The sequence below is a fragment of the Vitis vinifera genome, chromosome 7 (genome assembly GCF_030704535.1).
Source record: "Vitis vinifera cultivar Pinot Noir 40024 chromosome 7, ASM3070453v1".
Classification (NCBI taxonomy): domain Eukaryota; kingdom Viridiplantae; phylum Streptophyta; class Magnoliopsida; order Vitales; family Vitaceae; genus Vitis; species Vitis vinifera.
The window spans coordinates 4,968,348-4,991,072 of record NC_081811.1 but is presented as its reverse complement, the minus strand read 5'-3'; the positions used below and the strand labels follow the sequence as shown (position 1 = coordinate 4,991,072).

At 35.1% G+C, this 22,725-nt stretch overlaps 2 protein-coding genes across 10 annotated transcripts; one reads left to right on the top strand and one right to left on the bottom strand.

Annotated features, from left to right (window-relative positions):
- Positions 1-5,767: 5,767 nt before the first annotated feature.
- On the top strand, positions 5,768-6,726 carry LOC100252066 (chlorophyll a-b binding protein of LHCII type 1). Its single transcript, XM_002273070.5, has one exon. The coding sequence runs from the start codon at positions 5,834-5,836 to the stop codon at positions 6,623-6,625; it is 792 nt and encodes a 263-aa protein (XP_002273106.2). The 5' UTR covers positions 5,768-5,833; the 3' UTR covers positions 6,626-6,726.
- On the bottom strand, positions 6,676-22,702 carry LOC100257191 (uncharacterized). 9 transcript variants are annotated; one of them, XR_786223.3, is made up of 22 exons: positions 22,531-22,702; positions 22,146-22,441; positions 21,958-22,066; positions 21,619-21,701; positions 20,646-20,869; positions 20,421-20,553; positions 19,293-19,375; positions 17,747-17,959; positions 16,989-17,348; positions 15,249-15,420; positions 13,322-13,513; positions 12,961-13,170; positions 12,778-12,870; positions 11,823-12,037; positions 10,953-11,504; positions 10,767-10,847; positions 10,506-10,591; positions 8,420-9,154; positions 7,885-8,038; positions 7,610-7,750; positions 7,432-7,495; positions 6,676-7,054 (listed from the first exon to the last, which is right to left on the bottom strand). XR_786223.3 is itself a non-coding variant. In XM_010654003.3 (21 exons), exons 1-20 carry the CDS (start codon positions 22,649-22,651, stop codon positions 7,651-7,653), a joined length of 4,212 nt encoding a protein of 1,403 aa, XP_010652305.1. In that variant the 5' UTR covers positions 22,652-22,702; the 3' UTR covers positions 6,676-7,054; positions 7,610-7,650. The 9 variants fall into 9 exon arrangements, 6 of the variants coding, with proteins under 6 accessions (XP_010652305.1, XP_010652304.1, XP_059593923.1 ...); XR_002030460.2 differs by having other exon boundaries at positions 7,152-7,495; positions 7,617-7,750; XR_786222.3 differs by having other exon boundaries at positions 7,617-7,750.
- Between the last annotated feature and the right edge of the window lie 23 nt (positions 22,703-22,725).

Genomic DNA, 22,725 nt, shown 5'->3' with positions numbered 1-22,725 from the left:
TTGGACGGTATTAGTTTAAGTAAACGAAAATATCACGTGTTGCATGTGACTAACTAATGAAAGGTAGATTTTGTAAATTCTCAAATCAAAAGGTGGTCAACAATTTTAGCATTTTGTCTTTGTCTTCTTACTATCTTCTCCTCCTTCTTACTCCAATTTTCAAACCCTAATCATAGATTCTTTTCTTATGCATTATAGATCTTTCGCCTCTGAAGAAGGAGCTAAGGGAGCTTGGAGTTTTGAAATTTGGGGGTATGCAAATAGACAATTTTTTGTGTGATTATTGGAATGATTTTTTTTTTTTTTGGTTTTTGGTTACTGGATTGATTTTGAATGGTGCACATTTGGGTGAAATTGTTTGTATGTGCAATGCTTGGTGAAAGGTGGGATTTTGGTGGTTTGACTTTACATGTTCTTGTTGTTTGGTTGTTAAGAAAGTGAAGGAAAAGAGGAAAGATTGGAATTTTAAGTTATTGTGGGTTTTCTTTGATATGGTTTTTGTAAGGAAATTGAAATCTCTACTCAACTCAACTATGTTAACTAATTGTAGTAACATTGATGGATATACAATTTAAAAACTTTGATTTGTTTTGTTTTTACATTTTCTCGGCCAAACAGGGTTAGGGGTGAGAGACTTATTGGATTTAGGAATTTAAAAATCTACCCTTTATCGATCAATCACGGCCTAAACTAACCCCGTGAAAAGGCAAAATGCTGCAATTTAAGAAGCTTAAGGTGCAATGTGTTCGATTTAAACCTAAAGGGGCAATGTGCAAAACATGAGATAGGTTGAGAGGATAAAGTGTATTAAACCCTAAATAATTTTTAATAGATTATACTTCATTTACATTTTCATTTCACATGGATATAGAAAGGTAAAAGTTAAATTAAAGAAGGATGTTTGGTAAATCAACTTAATGACTTAAAAGTAATTTAATAACTTAATAATTTAAGTTATTGAGTATATTTGGTAAAATATCTTAATATTATAACTTAAAATTAAAAATGACTTTAAGTATTAAGTCAAAATAATTAACTTATTATTAATCACACACACACATATATATATTATCTTATTTATTAAAATATAATAAAAATATATTTTACAACTATAACTTCACATTCATTACTCATCTTTTATGAAAATAAATATTAATTAAATATTTTTAATAATAAATATTAATTATAACTAATGAGTATAAATATGTCAATTTAATAACTTAAAATAAATTTTAAATTAATTTTATCAAACGTAATTAAAAGTAAAAATAAGTAATAAGTTTTAAATTAATAACTTAAAAACAATTTAATTTAAGATCAATTTAAATTATTAAGTTATAAGTATTAAGTTTTATTAAATATCTACAAAATCCAGCAAATGGAAAGAAGTTAACTTAATTTAATAATCTTTTTTAATTAAAATAATGTAGTATAAGCACTAATTCATATTTTGTCCTGGTCAAAACTTAAAAATAAGTAAAAAAGAAAAATGTTTGAACAAAATGGTTGAAAAAAAAATTATTAAGGAAGTAAATTTTGAAATTTATTTTAATTAAATAGTTTTTCATTTTTATTTATTTTTACAAAAATTATTTTTTATTCAGATGACAAAATATGAAGCCACTTGAGCACGGCAGAATGAAGTTATCAACATGAGCCTTTTGTTCTCTTATCTTTGAAGCAACATCACCACTTCAAAGTTGGTCTCAACCATTCAAGATATGAAGATATCAATAAGCAATAATAACACTAAAGGTGGTGCCAAAAATAATAAAGATGGAGACAAGTGATATGAGTTCCGATCAAAGAGAAATTTTGGAGAATAGGTTCAAAGAAAGTGTCATATTTCTTTTCTTGTATGGGTGAAGATTCAATAGTTCATGAATTTAAAAATAGTAATTTTTTAAATAATTTTTCATGACTTTTATAATAGAAATTCAGGATTTGTTTGATAATATTTTAAAAAAAAAGTTTTAAAATGACTAAAAATAAATTAAATTTATTTTAAAAACAAAAGTTATTAAAACAAATTTTTAAAAAGAGCTTCCTATAAAAAAATTATTAAATATTTTTTTGAAGTTAGAAAATATTTTAATTTTAATTTTTAAAAATATGAAATGGTTTTCATGAAGGGTGTTAATAATTTTAGTACAATCATGCCTGGTGTTATTCACTTATTGTATCGGGAGAATGATATAAACATACACTATTTAAAAAATATTACATTTTTAAGAAGTTTGACCATTTTATTTTCAAAGTGTATGTATTTTGAAAAAAAATTGTAAGACCTCAGCGTTGCTTTTAGGAGAGTTGGTAGTGCTTGACATCCTATAAGTGGTATCAGAGTCGAGATTACGGGTTCGAACCTCAGGGGTATCGTTTGGGGGGAAATTGTTAGCAGATCGGAGGGTTGGTCGCGTCCATCAACTCCTCTTGTGTTCGCCGTGGGCGCTTGGATGAATACAGTATAAGGTTAGGGTATGCGTCTTTCCTACCCCAAGGGTGTCGCTGGGGGTGGAGGGGAGAGATTGTTGGTAGATCGGAGGGTTGGTCGAGTCCATTAACTCCCCTTGTGTTCGCCGTGGGCGCTTGGATGAATGCTACCCCAGGGGTGTCGCTGGAGGGGGGGGGTTTGGAGAGATTGTTGGCAGATCGGAAGGTTGGTCGAGTCCATCAACTCCTATTGTGTTCGCCGTGGGCGCTTTGATGAATGTAGTATAAGATTAGGGTATGCGCCTTTTCTAACAACAATTGCTTTTAGGAGAGTTGATAGCGACTGAGGTTCTACAAAAATAATTCATAAAATATGATCTTAGACGATGAAAAAAATGAAATTAAGAAGATTTTATAAAATATATAACTAGCATATTTAAAAATAATAATAATGAGTCATGAAAGAAAAAAGCTCACAAAAACTTTCTAAATTTATAATAGTTATTATTAAAGTGCATATTTATATAATTATTATTTTTAAGTTCATCAAAATGAATTTTTTTTAGAGAGTGCAGCTTTACTTCGACTCCCAACCAAAATTGGTCAAACAACCAGAAGACTTAGAAGCGTAGGGTAAAACTTAATACCTAACTGACCTGAAAAGTCCTCCACCTCACCAACTCCTGTCTGAGAAAATCGTGGTTCGTAGAGTTGGAGTTGGGGGTTGGTGAATGATGACCGAACACACCGAGCCACCAGCGGCACTGAGTTGAAGGCTAAGAGGCTGAGGCTAAGCCCAAATGGACGTGGCAACAACTGAGGGGAAGTAGTGCGGCAGTTGGGATTTGATAGGTGGGGTTCCCACTTCCCAATGACAGGTCACGGATGTGTGTTTTCTGGGGAACTCCCAGAAGGTTGGTGCAGTGCCCTGTCTGGTTCTTGCTCCTAGTGGACTTCTCACACACTCCATTTCTCAAGATGGATGGATTGGTTGGTAGACAGACTCGGAACACAAACCCAACATGGAAAATAAAACATGGCAATTGTGGAGTATGGTTATCGTTCAAGACATTTGAATTAAATTAATAGACATAGTAGATGTGATTGTCATATCTTAAAAAATAAATAAAAATCTAAGGATTAAATTGATGCGTAATTGATTTTTAAAACCAAATATAACTTATTTGTTATTTTAAATATATAAATAAATATTATTACTTCAAATATTTTAAAATATTTCTTATATAATCAAAATATAAATGTTACATTAAAATTAATGATAATAATTTGTGTTGATGGGTCATGTTTGAATTATGTCAAAATATAAATATTTTACTATATAGGTAAATTAAATCCGATACAAATAATAATCATATAAAAAATATAAACTTAAATATTACCTAATTATTAAACATGTAATATATTAGGAATAATATATGAAATATTTATTTAATCAACATGGAACATGCCAACATGGGCATGGGGAGTGTTGTGACTCACACTACTATAGATGTTATATTGAGAAGGAAAAAACAACTCAAATCATATACATCATGATATTATTATAAGATAATGGACATTCAAAACGTTTTGTATGGGATATTTTTAATTCATCCATCGTTTGTCACATTCATCCTACAACCATTCTGCCAATCTATTGAAGATAACTTTAAGTAGCATTTCGGGTTACATTATTAAGGGGGAAAAAACATCTCTAACAAAAGAGTTGGGAGATAATGAAGGATGACTTCTCTTTTCTTTGTATATTTTTTGTGCTTAGAAGTGTGGATTGATTTTTAATCTCTTCAAGGGATGTTGTTGGTATGATCTATTACATGTTATTTTTGGGAAATATATTTTTAGGTAAATATGTGTACAAATTTCTCTTTAAGAAAAATCATGTTTATAGTTGTTAATTTAATCCTTGTAGAAGTTTGATATCGAAATGTTTGAGCTTAATTTGAATTTTGACTTAATCTAGTTTTGAGTCTTCTCATAACTTAGACCTTGACTTGATTTGAATCTCGGCTTGGCTTGAAAGGTTGAGAGTTTGAATAGCTTAAAGTCTGAAACTTGAGATTTTCTTGTGATTTGTCTTGGGAGCATCCAAAGATCCTTATTTGTATAGTTTTTTTTTTCTTTAAAGATGTTATTCCTTAATTAAATTTACCATTTGAGGAGATTTTTGAAACCTATTAGGTAATTTTTTTTCTTTTGAAATATTATTCCTTAATTGAAAATAATACTTAAAAGAGATTTGGAATATATTGGAAGTTTTTAATTTGTTTCTTAATAAAACGTTATAATTATTTTTTCAATTATCAAATTTATTATTTTTATTAATTGTAACAAGTATATATTTTTTTTATCAGAACATACATTCTCTTAATTTAAATGAAAGACTATTTGTTTTTTTTTTTCAAAGGTTTAAGTTCTATGAATTATTACCAAGTCAATGCTTGTGTACGACCTCCTTTTTAGAGTTGGTGTTGGTCTCTTGAATTCAGATTTAGAGTTTAACATAACTTTCTTTAGCTTGGACTATCTTTGCTTCTTTTTGCATCTTGATTTGCCGTATGCTTTCCTTTCTCAAGTAGTGCTTGTACCCCTGCTTACTATAAGATATTCTTGGGTTCCCCTTGTCAAGTCGTGTTTGCATCTTCACTTGCTATTTACTATTTCCAGATTCTCTTTTTTCGAGTGGTGTCCATATCTCGGCCATATACTATTTTGGGATTCCCTTTTCTTAGGTGGAACCTATACCTCCATGAATTGTTTGGAACCTTTGGATTACCATCTTTGGTAGACACGTAGAATTATGCTTAATCTTATAGTACTCTATATGATAGGGTAAAAATTGCCTCAACCCAATTAAGTCCAAGCCCACCCAAATGCCAGGTCTCAATCAAGCCAGCCTCACCAACTTCTGCTCTACCTTGTACCTTGGTCATAAAATTTTTTCATCTAAGTTATAACTTTTGCATTTCAACATCATACTATAGAAGTTTCCAACGTTTTCATGTGGAAGTGAAATTTTTAGCCTGGTGATAGAATATCATAACCTGATAAAACTGGTCTTGATAAGAAGTAGATAGCAACCGGTCATAGGATATAAAATTCTGAACTCCAATGGGAGCCCACAAGAGGTAACTGACTTTAGGTTGTGGATAATCTCACAATAATTTGAAGAAAATCTATTATAACCTTCATTGATTGGCCGGGAGGATGAGTTGGATTTTTGAATCCATGCAAGCACCTCATGGACCAATGAGGACAAGGGTGAAGATCTACGGGATAGGATTGTGGACCTCACCAGACCCTTATATAAGAAAACTCTTGAAATCCCAAACTCAACAAATCAATCACTAGGATCATCAGCACCCAGCACCAGGCATATCACATGGCCACCATGGCTCTCTCATCTCCATTTGTAGGCAAGGTGGTTCCGTTGAACCCAGGCACAGAGTTCTCATCGAAGGTTCGCGGCGATGGTAGAATCTCAATGAGGAAGTCATTTGCGAAGCCATCTGGAAGCCCCTGGTATGGCCCTGACCGTGTTAAGTACCTGGGACCATTTTCTGGTGAGCCTCCATCCTACCTTACCGGTGAGTTCCCTGGTGACTATGGGTGGGACACTGCAGGACTATCAGCAGATCCCGAAACCTTTGCCAAGAACCGAGAGCTCGAGGTGATTCACTGCAGGTGGGCAATGCTTGGGGCTTTGGGATGTGTCTTCCCTGAGCTTCTCTCCAGAAATGGAGTCAAGTTTGGTGAGGCAGTGTGGTTCAAGGCTGGTGCTCAGATTTTCAGCGAGGGTGGTCTCGACTACCTTGGGAACCCGGGTCTAGTTCATGCTCAGAGCATCTTAGCCATATGGGCTTGCCAGGTTATCCTCATGGGTGCTGTTGAGGGGTACCGCATTGGAGGAGGACCTCTTGGTGAGGTGATTGACCCTCTGTACCCAGGTGGGAGCTTTGACCCATTGGGACTTGCTGATGATCCTGAGGCATTTGCTGAGCTTAAGGTGAAGGAAATCAAGAACGGGCGTCTTGCCATGTTCTCCATGTTTGGTTTCTTTGTGCAGGCTATTGTAACCGGCAAAGGACCTTTGGAGAACCTTGCTGACCATCTAGCCGACCCAGTGAACAACAACGCCTGGGCCTATGCCACCAACTTTGTGCCTGGGAAGTGAGATCACTAAATGTAACCTAAGCTTGTAAATTTATGCCATGTACTGTGGTATTCATCATGATTAGAAGTACTAAAATCATTGGGCGTCCAAATTGAACAAAATCTAATCTGTTATACAAAAAGGAAAAAGAGAAAATACATATCATCTGGATCGAGCTGCATGGGACAGTTTCACTAGTCAGATCAGAACTCAGCAATGGCTACTAAAATACATAACCTTCAATCTTTTGAAAGTCCTCAGAAGAAAATTGGTGTGGTCATCAGTGATGAATAAAAAATTGTGGGCAAGTTGAGATAGGAGCACCTGCAAGGTCAGTTGATGCAGATATGAGTCATATGACATCTTTATACTCCTTAAGTGAAGCATCTTTCCCAGATCTAAACGGCAGTCTTTTCAGATATTGGTGACAAGTTAAAAGGGCAGCGCACTCTGAAAGTAAAAGAAATTTTCAACCAATTAACATTCAGCATAAAAAATTATCAACTGCATTTTGCTGAGTGTACAGAAAGAAAAAAGAGAACATAACTTGGAATTCTCTCTCTCTCTCTCTCTCTCTCTCTCTCTGATACACAAACATAATTTGGAATTCTTTATTTATTGATCAATGCAGCTTTGAGGATGACCAGCTAGCAGCAGGCATACATGGCTTTCCCAGCCTTTAATTACTTGTTCAATTCTTGCCCAACAACATCAAAATCTCAGATGACCATGATCTTAATCCAATTATTACCATTGTTCTTTCTTAAGACAGTGTACTATATGCATCTTTTAACCTCCCAAAAGTAATAATTGAATTGTTTTGCCACCTGAGCAGTCGATTCTTTAAATCAGATCTTTCAAAGTTTAAACCCCTCAAATGATGGGTTTCACCTGCAAAGGTAGGGAGATAGATGCCTTCAGGATGCCAACTTCATGATTTACCCAGCAGGAACCCCTAATTCATTCATGAATAACATCTAGAAAACAATATGCACAATAACATACCACATACCCATCCTCGAAAGCTTATGGATTGAAACACAAAATCAGCAGAAGCCATCTGCGCCTCTGCCATCCATGTCAGGGGATACAGAGAACTCAACCATTTGCATCCCTCTTCCAGCTACTGCAATCTGATAATGGTTCCTGGAAAAGACATAAATAGCACCATAAAAATAAAGATAACAATTTAGAGAATTATACTTTTCAATGCGAAGTTATTCTTCCATAAGGAAGTGCTGTATGGAGTAGGTCAGAATAACATCAGATGCTTCACTCACCTGCCACAGGCTCTAGCGTCCAATGCCTCTGGCTCAGGCACACTAATTACTAAATGAGCTTGTTCAATTAATTTACCATGCTCACCAAGATACCAGCATCTGACACGCTGATCAAGACCAGTAGAAAACACCCACGTCCCATCTGTCCAAATACCTTCAGTACATGAAAATTGAAATTAATATCATCATTCACAGATGCTTTTATGGAAAATCATCTCGAAAAAGGAAATTATCAGCTAACTAATGAATATATTAAAAAAAAAAAAGAAAAAAAAGAGGGAAATTTCCTTGTTTTTTTAGTTCCTATAAATATACTAGGCTTCATAATATGAAGCAATCCTTTGTGTGATGTTTAGGCAATCATCAGAAACTAAGAAGGGGGATGGAAACATAGATCATTTACAATTGTTGAACATGATGAGGACATCAAGGGAGCAAGAATTCAAACACAATGAGGACACAACCTCAACTTGGGCTTGTCCAACAACAAAGGAATTCAGCAAAAATATTAAAGAACCAAGTTTAAAAAATTTACCTTTCACAGCAGAATTGTGAGCTGAGGCTACCCTGTCATGGTATAAAAATCTGATTCTGTAATTCTTGTTCTGTTTACAATGATTTAAGTTCTTTATATCTTCAAATTTGGTTGTTGGATTTTCTACATTTACTGCCTTAATCTGAGACTCTGAGCTTGTTGGTAGCAGTGTCAAATCAAATCCAAGACAGTGAAGTGCTTGATCATCGCCCCCACTTAAAAGATAATACAGAAAACCATTGTTAAAACTTTGACAATGATTCATATCTGAAATGTGGAGACAGTTGACCCCGGATTGGTGAATGCTACTCAAAACATGTAAGGGTGATATTTCACATATTTCTGATGAGGAATCATCTGTATTCACTTCTGACTCAAGGGAAGCAGTGAACATCGCTTGAGAACAAGCAGTTGGAGTGTTTTCAGGATCATTAAGTTTTGAAGAGGTTCCACATGCAACATAATTTAGAACACCAGTTCCTTCTTCAACTCTCATGGAAACTGAGCCGCCGCTGGGTTTTTTCTTAGGAGTGGTGCCTAATGATCTCCACCATCGTCCACCTTGGCTTCCTCTTCCAGTGCGTGGTCGTTTCTGACAATCAATAGAGTTTTCTGTATGGAGAGTTGATGCCCGCAGCATGAAGTTTTCAACACTTTCAGTCAGATCCCAAAAGGCAATACTGCCATCAGTAGATCCACTGATTGCAATATATGCATTTCCAATCTGAATCTTCTCTGTTAATCAAGCCATTAAACAGGAATTAACAACTCCAGGGAAGAAAATATAAGGAATTAGGATGCCAAAATTAGGACATTATAAAATAAGTAATTTTAAAAACATGCATTTGATTCCACATGCCAAATGCATTTTCTGTTGTGAATTTTAGCAATGCAACTATAGTGGAAAGGGTCATGGCATTGGGGTGTAACTTTATGTGCCTCAGTTCATGAGTCATACCCTTGATGAGAACACTGATTAAAAATTCAATGCTTAGGCACAGTTTGTGAACACTGAGGCACACCTCATAAGGAGGCGAAAAATTCACTTTTCATAATTGTGAACACTAAATACACTAAAACTGTGAGGAATATTGTAACAACCAACTTCCAACTGTCTAGATATTGTCTGCGTTAAGCCTAAAGGGACCCTCACAACTTTAAAATGTGTCTACAAGATTAAGAGGAGTTCATACATATATATAGCATTAAAAACTTTTTCCTCTACCCAGGATTGAAACTTGACTTTGATACTATTTATAACGATCCACTCCCAGTTGTGTAAATATTGTTTGTTTTAGGTTCAAAGGGGCCCTCACGACTTTAGAATACGTTTACAAGGTTAAAAAGAGTTCATACATATATAATGTTATGAACTTTTTTCCCTATTTGATGTGGGATATCACAGCTATGCTGAAAATGTTGCAAACAAAGTTCATAGAGACTAGTTGTTTTTATTAAAGATATAATCTATTTTTATTGGGGTAGGGGGAGAGGAGAGGAAGGGGGGTGGTGTGGAACACAAAATAGTGCCTACAACTAATTAGGAGAAGACATTATTTTGGCTAATAATTTAATTGTTATTCTCTCAATCACACCGATTGAATAATGTTAGTTAACTGGGCCAAATTGTTGTTTCAATAAATTCTATTTATTTATTTACTTATTATTAATATTATACCAAAAAGAAATTAAGGCCACTATTCTGCTAGGAATAGAGTAAGGCCTTAACCTCTTCTAGAGCCCCGAAGTTCGCTATTCCGCTAGGAATAGAGTAAAGACCTCCCCATCTTCTACCTCTTTTATTGACTTGATGTTACCTAACAACCTGTTCCCTAATATGGAGCTGGCATTTAAGTATTACTATTATTGTTCTTGTTTTTGTTGTTATTATTGGTTTGTTGTTATTCTTCTTCTTATTATTGTTTAGTTATTGTTATTATTGTTATTGGGGTGGTGGGGGTTTGGTTTGGGTTCGGCTGGGTGGGGGCATCATATTTGAACTATATTTATGGTCAGAAAGCTTGACATAAGATTTCCACAATATTTCTGCTAAATTAAGATTTAATAGTCCAGACAATGCACTGACCTTCAGAAGGCTGAAATAAAGGGATGATAGCATGTTGCAATGCCAAAACTGGGGATGACTGGGGAACCAATAAAGCAACATCAAACCTACAATGAAGTAAATAAACATTTACAAAATGGAAAAACAAAGAAGAAAAAGAAAAAAAGAAAGATGACACCAGGTGGCCAATAAAGAGTGGGAATGTGGAATTATTAGAACGCACTATGGATTTTACAACAAAACCATTAAATAAACTGAATGAAAGGTGCCATGATATAATACCAAAGTCGACTGGGTAAAATGAGAGCCCGCAGAGAAAGTGTGGCGTCAGAACAACCAACAACAATAAAACAGACAGTAATTCTGCAACAGAGGCAAAGTAAAAGGGAAAAGGTAAATTAATATGGAAAAGAAAAATTTGAATTGAAAACCAAACTAGAACAATAAATCATCATTATCTCATATCACCTGGAAACAGGATCTTTAACAAGAAAAGCAGTAACAGCAAGGTATCTCCAGTCATTTTCATACATGTCCCCAATGCAAGTTCTCAATTGCATCTCTTTTCTTTCTGGGAAGAGTGATCTAGACTCTGCATCAATATTCACACTCGAAGCTTTTTTAATTCCAACTATGTTCTCCAAGTCTTCTGTTTTCTTACGAATACCAGAATACTTGGTTGGCATGTCAGTGGAAAGCCACTGGAATGACATTGATGGAAAGCCCTTCCCAGTTTTATCCTGCACTCCATCATCTGACGCTTCTCCCTTGTTGTCTATCGTACTAGTTCTTAGTACCCAAGAAGTTATGACCCGTTTTGCACCAACAGAAATTAGCAAGAATGGATTCTCTCTGCCGTCCCAGGTAGCATGTTGTCTCTGTGTCCCATTTGGCATGTTTGTCGCATCTGCTGGAATTGTGTGTATCTTTGATACAGGGCATATTGACCTCACAGCTGATCCACCAACATGCTCTCCAAGCAATTGTGATGAAAACCAATTCTCAACACCGGGAGAATACCTAATTTGTCCATCACTCTATTAGTTCACAGATCCAACCATCATATCAGTTGCAAAAATATATGATAATAAGGAAACGGAGGTGGGAGAGGGGAGGGTGAGGGTAGCTTATGAGGTATGGAGGCTGGGATACCCATCAGCATATCTGACAGATCATTAATACTCTTAACTATAAATGTGTGCAGATAACTTTGTGCTCTTGCCCACTACCCCAAAACATACAAGCAGAAACAAATCCAATAATACTGTAACAATTAATTAAAGTTATAAAAATTCTGTTCATTTTCAGGTCAGTTTTCTAAATGATAATGAATTATACCTTGTCAACCTCACAGTGCCATCTTCACACCCAGTAGCAATCCAGCTAGATCTAGAAGAGAGGTCATGCTTTCCATTTAACCCAACTTGTGAATCCCTAGACACAAAACATAAGGAATGCATCTCTCTCCCATGAAATTGAATATGCAGATTCTGAGGAAATATTTTCCTTTCACTCTCTGGAATCCAGAATCTATGAATATAAATTATTTCATCCTGAAAAATTGAAAATTGTAATCTCAGTAAACTAAGATGCATTGAACATCACAACATAATGAAGCAGTCCCTTTATCATATAAAAAGTACAACAATTTGGCTTAGCAACTCGAAACAGCTCTCTGTTGAGAGTGTTTCAATCATCTATTTTGATGGACATCAGTAGTTTTGAACATAAAGCCACTCGAGGCATTACAAGTTTATGGATCAACGTTCATCCATTTAGTCTTTGATACACCTAAAACAATAATATACACTTTTCAAATTTAGAAGGGATTGCTTCAAAATAAATAAAAATAAAAATAAAAATAAAATAAAACATAACTAATGGGAGAAAAGAAAAAGAAACACAATAACAGATAGTAGTAAAGCTTCTGAATAGTTTAATAGCATGCTATCTTGAATAAAAATATAACTATAACTTGCTCAACCTCATTTGGGTAAACTCCAAAGCATATGCCACTTGGCAGATATTCAACCTCACTCCATGATACTAAGAATAAGCATATGATAATTCACAACTTATTCATCAACAGTCCAACTATAAGACATGAAGTTTACAAGACCACTTTGTCAGCTCAACTACTTGCACTGATTCCCTAACTGGATGACAGTCCCAAACTCTGCATGTGCATCTCATGTTAAACAAAGCTGATTATCATCCTCATGTATTTGTGCTTTGATTACCACATTCCTCGAAGAATAAAAAATTAGGAAGTGAAAAGAGTAGAAAAATAGACCTTAACATATGCAAAGCAGTTTCTCATCTCTGGTACATCACCAAGATAATAAGAATGGGGACGCCGCCATCCACCACATGGGACTTGCACAACCTGCTTCAATGTTACTCTTAGGTATCAACTAGAAGAGGCCTTGCAACATAGGAATCAGCCTGGAAGGAAGTGAGAGAGTGAGAGAAGTACCTTTGTCTCAGTTATTAAGTTCCATATTATGAAATCTGTTGATGCAAAACCAATTGCATACTTGCTGCTTGTCAAATCATCAACAGAGTCAGCACCAGAAGAGACGGACTGGACCAAACTCAATTCTTTCACCCGTTTCATCCCTATAAACTGCAAATTCTGTCGATCTCTGCGATATTCCAAATAGCATATGCACCCATCTCCACCAGTCTGACAAGAAACAAAATAAATATCAAATGCCCTGTCTCTATCTCTGATACAGACATGCAAAAAAAAAAAAAAATCATTGTCAGAGAATATTTGAAAGCAAGGCATGCAACAATATTCTTTGCCAATAGAAAAGCTTGAAGTCAGAACATACAGATTGTATTTCAATTTGATTGGAAACAAATCCTGCTATCGAAATGCCAGACACGCTTGATATCCCATGAGCTCCTTTGAAATAAGTCAATGGAGTAATCTTCACTTCTGATCCAAAAGATGAACCCACCAATATACTCCTCAATAAAGGGTATAAAATCAAATTACCACGTAGATCTCCACATATCAGCACCTGCAAAACAATAACAATAACAATTTAGCAAGTAAAATAATAATAATTAGTAAATGAATAAATAAATAAAATAAAATAAAAAAGCCTACAAGGTTTATAAAACAGTCAGTAAGATATAACACCGATATACAGGTTCCATTTAATAAAACAGTAAGCCTGGAAAATTCATTAAATCACTTCTGGACCTCACAAGATCAAGATTTCCTAATTTCTAATCAGTAGTATGCTTATTATTAATCAAACATAATCTCATAAAATTAAAAGAAAATGACCTTTATCTCTCAGTGATCCTCTAAATATTTGTTTTCCTTTTTCTTTTATTCAAGCTCACAGATCTTTATTGACTGAAATAAATGGGAAAAGAACCTTTGTTCCCTTATTTGTTTATCTTGGCAATGGATACTCGCTCTAGCATTCTTGTAAGGGCAAAGGAAGGAGGGTTTTTTTTTTATGGCTTTATAGTAAGGGGAAGAGATGGAGAAGGGGTGGAGGTTTCCCATTTGTTATTTGTGGACAATACTCTCATTTTTTGTGATGCTAGTAAGGAGAACCTTGAGTATCTGAGTTGGGTTTTTATGTGGTTTGAGGTTTTGTTAGGGCTAAAGATCAACTTGGAGAAAAGTGAGCTTATCCCTGTTGGGGAGGTCTCAAATTTAAAGGATCTTGTTGGGGTTTTAGGCTGCAAGGTCAGTGCCCTCCCGACCTCCTATTTAAGGCTTCCGTTGGGAGCCCCTTATAAGTTCTCCGAAGTTTAGGAAGGGATAGAAGAAAGATTTTGGAAAGGCTAGCTTTATGGAAGAGACAATATCTATCAAAGGGTGGAAGGCTTACTCTGATGAAGAGTACTTTAGTAGTTTGTCGATTTACTTCATGTCTCTATTTGTCATCCTAAAGAAGGTAGTTGTTAGATTGGAAAAATAGACTTTTTGTGGGGAGGGGGGGGGGGGGGGGGTTTGGAACAAAAGCCATATTTGGTGAACTGGGCTATTGTTTGCTTGGAGAAACAGAAAGGGGGCTTGGGCATCAGAAATTTATCCATTTTAAATGAGACTCTTTTGGGTAAATGGTCTTGGAGATTTGTAAGTGAAAAGGAATCCCAAGTATGGGTCGGGGGGGGGGATGATGCACTCAAGAAATGAGAGAAGGGCATGGTATGGGGGTGTGGAAGGCGATACAGGTTTCAAGGTTGGGTCTGGGAACAAGGTTTGGAAAGACAAGTGGGGTGGGGACGTGTCCTTGAGGGATTCGTTTCCAGAGTTCTATTCTATAGCTACCTCAATAGATGTTTAGGTGAGTGACCTTTGGGTTGATGGTAGCCAGAGTCCTAGGTTTACAAGGCATTTGCATGATTGGGAACTAAAGAAGGTACAACCTTTTTGGGAGGTTGTTTGCACACTCCATTTCTTTGGAGACCGATGATGTCATGGTATGGTTGCCTACAAAGAATGGTACTTTTTCAATTAAGTTCTTCTGTTCCTCTTTAGCAAATAGGAGAGTGGAGTTGTTCCTTTATGGCACAATATGGAATTCTTGGATACCATTAAGTATTAGCTTTTTTACTTGGGAAACAACTTGAGCTAGGATTTTGACTCTAGATCAGCTAAAAAGGAAAGGTTGGAGGATTCCTAATAGATGTTACTTGTGTAAGGATATACAATCCAAAAACCTTGTCTTATACCATAAAGAGAAAGATCCTCACTCTAATTAAGTTAGAGACATGATAAAAAGAAAATACCTCTTCCTCAGATGAGGCATCCAAACACATTATCCGTATATTAAAACTGGATATGAACTCTGCTATTAGAGACACATTGTTACTGATTGCAGAATTTTGAGAAGCTGATTGTGAAGGATTACATAACCTCCATAACTTCAACTTTCCTCTTGGATCAGCAGTGAAAATGTACCTACATGATTCAAACACCAGAGATTGATGAGTACATGTTAACAATAAAGCAAGAAGACCTTGCGCCTGTTGTATACTTCCTGTATGCATTGGGTTAGCCGTTGGGCACCTGGTTTTTATTAATATACTTTTTCTGTGCCTTTGCCTATCAAAAAAATAAAGCAAGAAGACCTTGATATCTCCCAGCTGACAACATTGGAGAGTGGTAAGCATACCCACCAATTGAGTTCCTCAGTATGATCTCCATGGTCATGTGGAGTAGTTGGATGATCATTTTTTTTATAAGTAAAGACCAATTGGATGATCATAATCAAAGATGAAAATATCAATAATCACATATATATCGGTACTTCAATTTTATGGATATATCGAAAATATATCGGCAGATATTTTGAAAAAAAAAAATATCGATAAACCTAAAATTGATCAAAATTCATGGAAATATAAAAAAAAACCTCATAGAAATATGATTAGAAGTATAACAAATATTTTTAAGTTACTTTATTAAATAATTTAATATATGTATAATATGATTTATTATATTTGATAATAATATTATATGCATCAATAAAAAATATGTATTTTATAAGTGCACATTTATTATTAAATTATATTAAATATTATTTCATAATAATATTATAATATTTAATTATAATATATCTAATTTTAAAATATATTTAATATTAAATTTATGATCCATTTAATTTAATTATATTAAATGATATAAAATAAACGATAATACATGTATAATTTTTTAATATTTAATTAATATATTAATGATATTAAAAAATACTATGAAAAAAATTATGATGATAATTTTTATATTTTTTTGTAATAATTATAAAATAATTATAATTACTTTGTTTTCAAAAATATTGTTTTGTGCTGACTTTTAATATATATATATATATACACACATTTGGTTCAAATTAACAAAGGGCATAATTGCCCTAATGGACATAGGCTGTAGGAGGATATGGGCAAAGTGGGGTTGGAGCCCGAGCAGGAGACTGGGGATTTGACTAGGGAAGGGGAAGCTTGGGCAAAGGGGTAGGCAATCTAGGTAGAGGGAGGGCATTTTTTTTTTTTTTGCAGAAATATCGCTGAAAAATCGGCGATAGATTGGAGAAATATAGGCGATTTTTTGCTGTATATGTATAATCAACGATTTATCGCCTCCAACCAATATATCGCCGATATATTGGCGATTTTTTGGTAATATTTATCGAAATTTCTCCTCTCCGATATATCATCATGATTTATCGTGTCAAAACCTTTCGATACACGATATATCGGTAATATCACGACATTTTTGTCCCTGATCATAATACTTGACTTTTCAACAATCTTTTGTGACAGCAAAAAGCAGACACAAAGAAGTTCATATGGTTAAAGATCCATAACCTTCAGTTTAAAATTGAGCCTAAAATAGCAGATGGGTACTGAGCTAGAATGATAGGTTGTAGATTCCATTACTCAACGAGTACTCATTTAAGCGATTCAGGCCAGATTTGGAATACATGGGACATAATAAAAACATTATATCAAAAGGTGAAGAATTGTCCCTACCTATATCCCAAGGACTTGCACCAAAATGTTCCTAAGAGCTGCCTCTCTATTCCAGCTGACCAAGTATAAGTGAGGCCTACTTTAGGAGGGCAAAGATCACTAACAATTCCAGTGACTGTCATGTTTCCTTTACCATCTCCAACAGCAATCCAATCCTCAACACCACTGGAAAGCTTGGGTCCATTTCTAGACAGTAAGTCCATACAAACAATTGGCACCTCTTCACTGACACGGATAAGTTCAGTCCATTTTACATCTCCTGTATCAAATAATTTAGCATGGTAAAGATAACCACGGTTTGTGGAAACATAGAGACTATTTTCACATGTGAAACGCAGGGAACGCACATATTCACTTTTGCTGCAACAAACAGGGAAAAAAAAAAAAAGGCAATGCATCAGTTGATAAAAAAAATCAAGTAGAACAACAGCAATTAAATCAGAGACACAAAACAACATTTAGAAATAAGGTTAAACTAACACATGTAAGTTGAGAGGGGATTCATAAGCTACAATTTGTTTGGTCCAATAATTGTGACATCCCAAGTCCCAATAAATTATGCAGCTCGATCTTCATCAATCTATTAACATTTTCATGAGCCGTCCACTATTTTTCTTAATTTCGAAAAAAAGAAAGAAAAAAAAAATCCAGGCTCATCTAAGCATGTCTTTTCTCAGCAAGGGGATGAACAAACAGGTGAAAGTGTGTCTACCCCATATGTATACATGATAGTTATATTGTTTTTGGGAGACCTTAACCTGTCCATAAGTCCAGTATGTTCTGATGAATTTGGGATACAAACAGTGAATATCTCCGTTCTGTCAATCAACTCTTTTACCTCCGCAACCTGTTCCTGTGGGGCCTTAGGCAAAGAAGCTTGTAGCTGATGCACTTTGATAGCAGAGTCAAACCCAGCAGTAACAAGAAGTGAAAACTTTGGATCATACAAACATCGCCATACACCCCTTCCTCTGCATGATAAGAAAAAGATGTAATTTGAGTATTGAATCATTATGAGTACCAAGATACTACTTAGACATAGACTAGTTTCACTTGATACCAGCATTTAATCTAACAAGACACTAAGACCAGTATTACCCATTTCAGCACTAATGACAAGGTATTTCAAAATGCATAAATGCGGTGAAAAATGCTGTACAAGAAATTAGGATTAATACAGCCAAGGAAGTATGAAGAATACTCTGGATAAGATACTAGTAAGAGGAAATGCAAAACAAGCATTTTGGAGGGATAATTCAGATTCAAAACTTCTTCAAGAAAATTGGCCTAAATATTTGTTTTTTTGATAAGCAAGCAATATATATAAATAGGCAAAGAAACCTCAAAGCATACAGGAAGTATACGAGGCTACCACCCCCTCAAACAAAAAACAAAACAACCCAAACCCTATTTGGAGGCTAACGACTCCAAGAAACCTATAAGGGAATTCGACTCCATATCAATGTACACTTTAGCCCAACCCCAAATATTGTATACAAATGAAGTTTTTAACTTTTGAAAAGCCAACACTCTCCCCTTAAAAGCTAGCCTATTCCTCTCCTTCCACATAGTCCAAAAAATGAATAACGGAATGGATTTCCACACTTTATTCCTTTTTCTCCCCACAAAAGAGCCTTTCCAACTACTAAGAACCTCCTTTACAGAATTTGGAAAGACCCACTGTACACCACACAACGCAAGAATGATGTTCCACAACCCTTTTTCTACTGTACAATGTATTAAGATATGATTGATCGTTTCCTCTTCGCACCCACACAAAAAACACCGGTTAGGTAATTGGCCTAAATATTATTGCATGTATATATTTACAAGTGGGTTAGAGTGCACATAAGGGATTGCTCATTGTCCATGATAAACTTTATTGATCGGTTGGGCTCTAAGTAGTGTGAGGGAGTTGTTTTTGTGTATCTCTTCGCTTTGTGTGGCCTATCGGCGCCTTTGTATACCCCGTGTATGCTTTTGTGTGCCTCTTTGTTAGGCACTATTAATATATTGAATCATTGGTTATCAAAAAAATATATTTGTAAATGACTCTGAATCTCAAAACATAATATTTTAGCAGAAATATAATCAAGGTTGCTACAGCATGTCCAAAAGAGTCCTAGAACACAAGGGTATGGTGTCCAGAATAGTATCTGGGATACATAGCTCTTAATCCATAATAACCAGAATCAGGTTGAATGTATTCAATTTACATATATGTTTGATAGATGGTGTTGAAATTATGGAACATCACTCAAGAAATTAACCTGCAATTCTTAACAAACTGAATTTGCAACTTACATGTGCTCTTTGATCATCTTAAGCTGGTTACCATCTGTTCCCCACACACGACATGTACAATCCTCGCCAGCAGTTACAATTAACTGAGAACAAACACAGTCGTTTCAAAAAGCAACAGTAGCTCCATTTTGAAAGAGCAAACATGGAACATCAACCTCATATAACAGTTCAGAGATCATATTTTGGCAATTGGAGGAAATGATGAAATAATAAAAATGCCATATGGATCTGTACCTCTCCCCCCAAACTATGAGGTAGTAAAGTAAAATGGTGAAGAGAACAAATACCAGACCAAAAGAGAAGGCCTAATTACCTATTTTTAATATTATGACATCCAGTCCAAAATACAAGACAAGCATTACCAGAATCGACCAAAGCCATCTAACATGGTAGCGCCACCACATACAATAAATAGTTATGGATGACAGGAGGCCTTGTTGTTAGTTATGCAGCAACGACTCAGTACAAAACCAATATTGCACCTATAGCTTAAACCAAATGTTGCTCACTAACAACTGAATGTCAAAATTTGACTTTTTCAATGAGAAAACACTTTCTCAAATGGTAGCAAAGAGTTTTTAATTAATGGAACCTCAGACTAAAAAGGAAATAAAAATTCTACCAGTTAACAATTAATAACAGAGGAAAGGGGTATGCATTTTCTTGATTATTTGATTTCATTTGCAGACATGCTATTTGCTTGTGATCACTAGATCCACCAGTGAAAGCAGGTTTTTCCTTTCGTTTTTTTTCCCCTTCCCTTTTTATGTGAGAAAAATCCAGACCAAAGTCAGGCTTTTAGGCATGAAGAAGCACTACAGACACATGCTAACCAACCTCAGCAATCAGCATGAATGTAAAAATAAATCTATCACAAAATCCTGAAAAGATAACAAAAAATATGAAGAGCATATAATAAAATGAAATCCTTGCAGTTGAGATTTTTCCTCAAGCATGAAAACAGCTTATTTTTGGGTGGGAAGGATCATGAACACATTTAAAGAAAAATATTATCTGTATTCTGGACAGACAACAATATTCCATGTTCTTTGCTTGTTAAAGTAACTTTCCAATTTAATATAAGAAAATAGAGAATAACTGTAAAAGACAAAAAATTTATGAGCTTACAGAATCTAAAATACAGCAGTCCCAAATCCTAGCATTGTGACCAAATAGCACAGGACCAGCAGAGCCTGTGTCAACAATCTCTCCTGAGTTATCAGAAACTTCCCTTTCTGCATGAATTGGCCAGATACGAGCACTGTACCAATTAAAACCAACTCATTGCATAGAATCATACCTCCAAGGAATCAGTAATATAAAGGGAAGAAACTGGTTGAGAAACTAATTCACCTCCGATCATCAGAGACAGACACCAGTTTGGATCCATTGGAGGACCATGCTAGGCGAAAAATTGAACCTTCATGTCCAGCAAGTCTACATATATTAAGAGCTTGATATTGCTGACTATAATGATTGAAGCCGTTGCAGAAAGAACTACTCGAATTAATGTGGTCTTTCACTGAACTTCCCAAACTTGGAGTGCAGTTCTGAGGAACTGCTTTCCAAACAATAATCTGTTCAAAACCAATTTATCCTTAAGAAACCATGTAAATTTAACATTTCGATAGCTTCCGAATTTGAGAAGATTGTAGAAAGCTAATTTGGAATAAGGGGATGGTGGCATCAGCCTCTTCAACTGAAAAATCGGAATGCACATAGCATCAACCCAAAACTGCTATGCAGATATTCCAAGAACAATCATGGAATATGGGGTCCAAACATTAATCATTATCACTGAGATTAACTTCAATGGTGATCCAATTTTAAAATAGAAAAGAAAAAAAAAACAATTAAAATGATGAAATCAAGGTCCTCAAAGTTTATAAAATGTTAAGGTAGTGTTTTTTTTTTTTTTTACTTAAATCTAAATAGAACTTAATTCAATTTAACTCTAAATACAACTTAATAGTATTAAGTATTAAGTCATTTGTTATTTTATTACTTTATTGTTGTAAAGTATCAAGTATTAAAAGGGTGAATGTCATATTGAGAATGTGTTTTAGTTGTTTAAAAATGTTATTTTTAGCATTCAACAAAAATATTTTATCTTTTTCTATTCAATAAAATAAATTTAAAAATATGTTATAAGTGAAAAAAAAAAAGTTAAAAATAAATCATCTAAAGTCTAAAAGCAAATTGCATTCAACATTAAGTTTTAAAAAAAAAAAAAAATACCACCTAACATAATGGTCATTGTAATCACTAAAAACCCTACACAGACCATTCGTTGGATCAAAATTCATTATAAGGAAAGATTTGCCACCTCATTATAGATAGTACCAGATGCAACAAGGAGGTTTTGAAGTTCATCACCCCATAACCGCATGGAATAAAGAAGGCACCTCTCTGCAGTTGAATAAGAATCAAACCATCAAACCATGAAAATTGCCACAATACAAGTTCTAGTACAACACAACAGATAAAAGTTCTTATCCCAACTACTAGGTCGTTTTACGATCTAGTGATTGGAGTGCAAATATAATGTATTGAGAACCTGAAATTTAGTGCATCAAATTTTAGAAATTGCAAACAGACCATCCCCTAGCAAACGACGACCAATGATAACCGGATAGTTCAAAACTTATACTCTCATAATACAAACCTGGATTCCTAACTTCAAGAATCGAACTGGACGTTAACATATCCCAGAGATGGACCGAATTATCGCTACATCCCACCACAAGACAATGTGAAGAAGTCGCAATGTCCTCCTACACATCAACAATTGCATTCTCAGACTAACTTACAAGAAAAACACCCAATGGAGCAATAAATACGTCCCATTTTTACCTTGAAGAAGCAAACATCTAAAACCCAGTGACTGAATTTCGGCAACGAATGCAACAGAGTCAACTCCAAACACACTTGGGGCTCATCTTGGGATTCAGGAACCATCTCAATCCGCAAATTAAACAACTTTACTCTCCTTTCCCCGAAAACAGCAATCTTAACCGACAATACCGATCCTTCTTTACAATCAACCAAGCGGCAAGCAATTCCATGCACTCTAATTCCTTCTAACACATGAAAGGACCTCAGTATTTTCACGGACTCCAAATCGTAGAGTAAAACTTGCGATCCTGTGCCTGAGAAATCGAAATTCAAATACCTTAGAATTCAATATCTTAATTGAATAAATTTAAATAGGGTGAAGAAACTGAACAGAAAGCGGTACCAGCAAGGAGATAGGGGAGAGAAGAGAAGTGAGGGAGAGGTGGCGCGTGGATTAAACAGAGGGCTGAGATTTCTCCGAGGTAGTGGCCGCCGTGGAGGCGCCACTCACTCTGCTTCTCCATGGCTGCTCCGTTCTACTTCAGTGTTTTGCTTTGCTGAAACGTTTGTGTTTTGTTGAGTCGCTGTATTTAGGGCT

Excerpts from the sequence above, each read along its gene's own strand:
- LOC100252066 (XM_002273070.5), top strand. The coding sequence starts at position 5,834 with ATGGCCACCATGGCTCTCTCATCTCCATTTGTAGGCAAGGTGGTTCCG.
- LOC100257191 (XM_010654003.3), bottom strand. The coding sequence starts at position 22,651 with ATGGAGAAGCAGAGTGAGTGGCGCCTCCACGGCGGCCACTACCTCGGA. Across the intron at positions 15,421-16,988 it reads TGCAAGTCCTTGGGATATAG|GTACATTTTCACTGCTGATC; the intron begins GTAGGGACAATT and ends TGAATCATGTAG. Across the intron at positions 13,514-15,248 it reads ATGCCTCATCTGAGGAAGAG|GTGCTGATATGTGGAGATCT; the intron begins GTATTTTCTTTT and ends ATTGTTTTGCAG.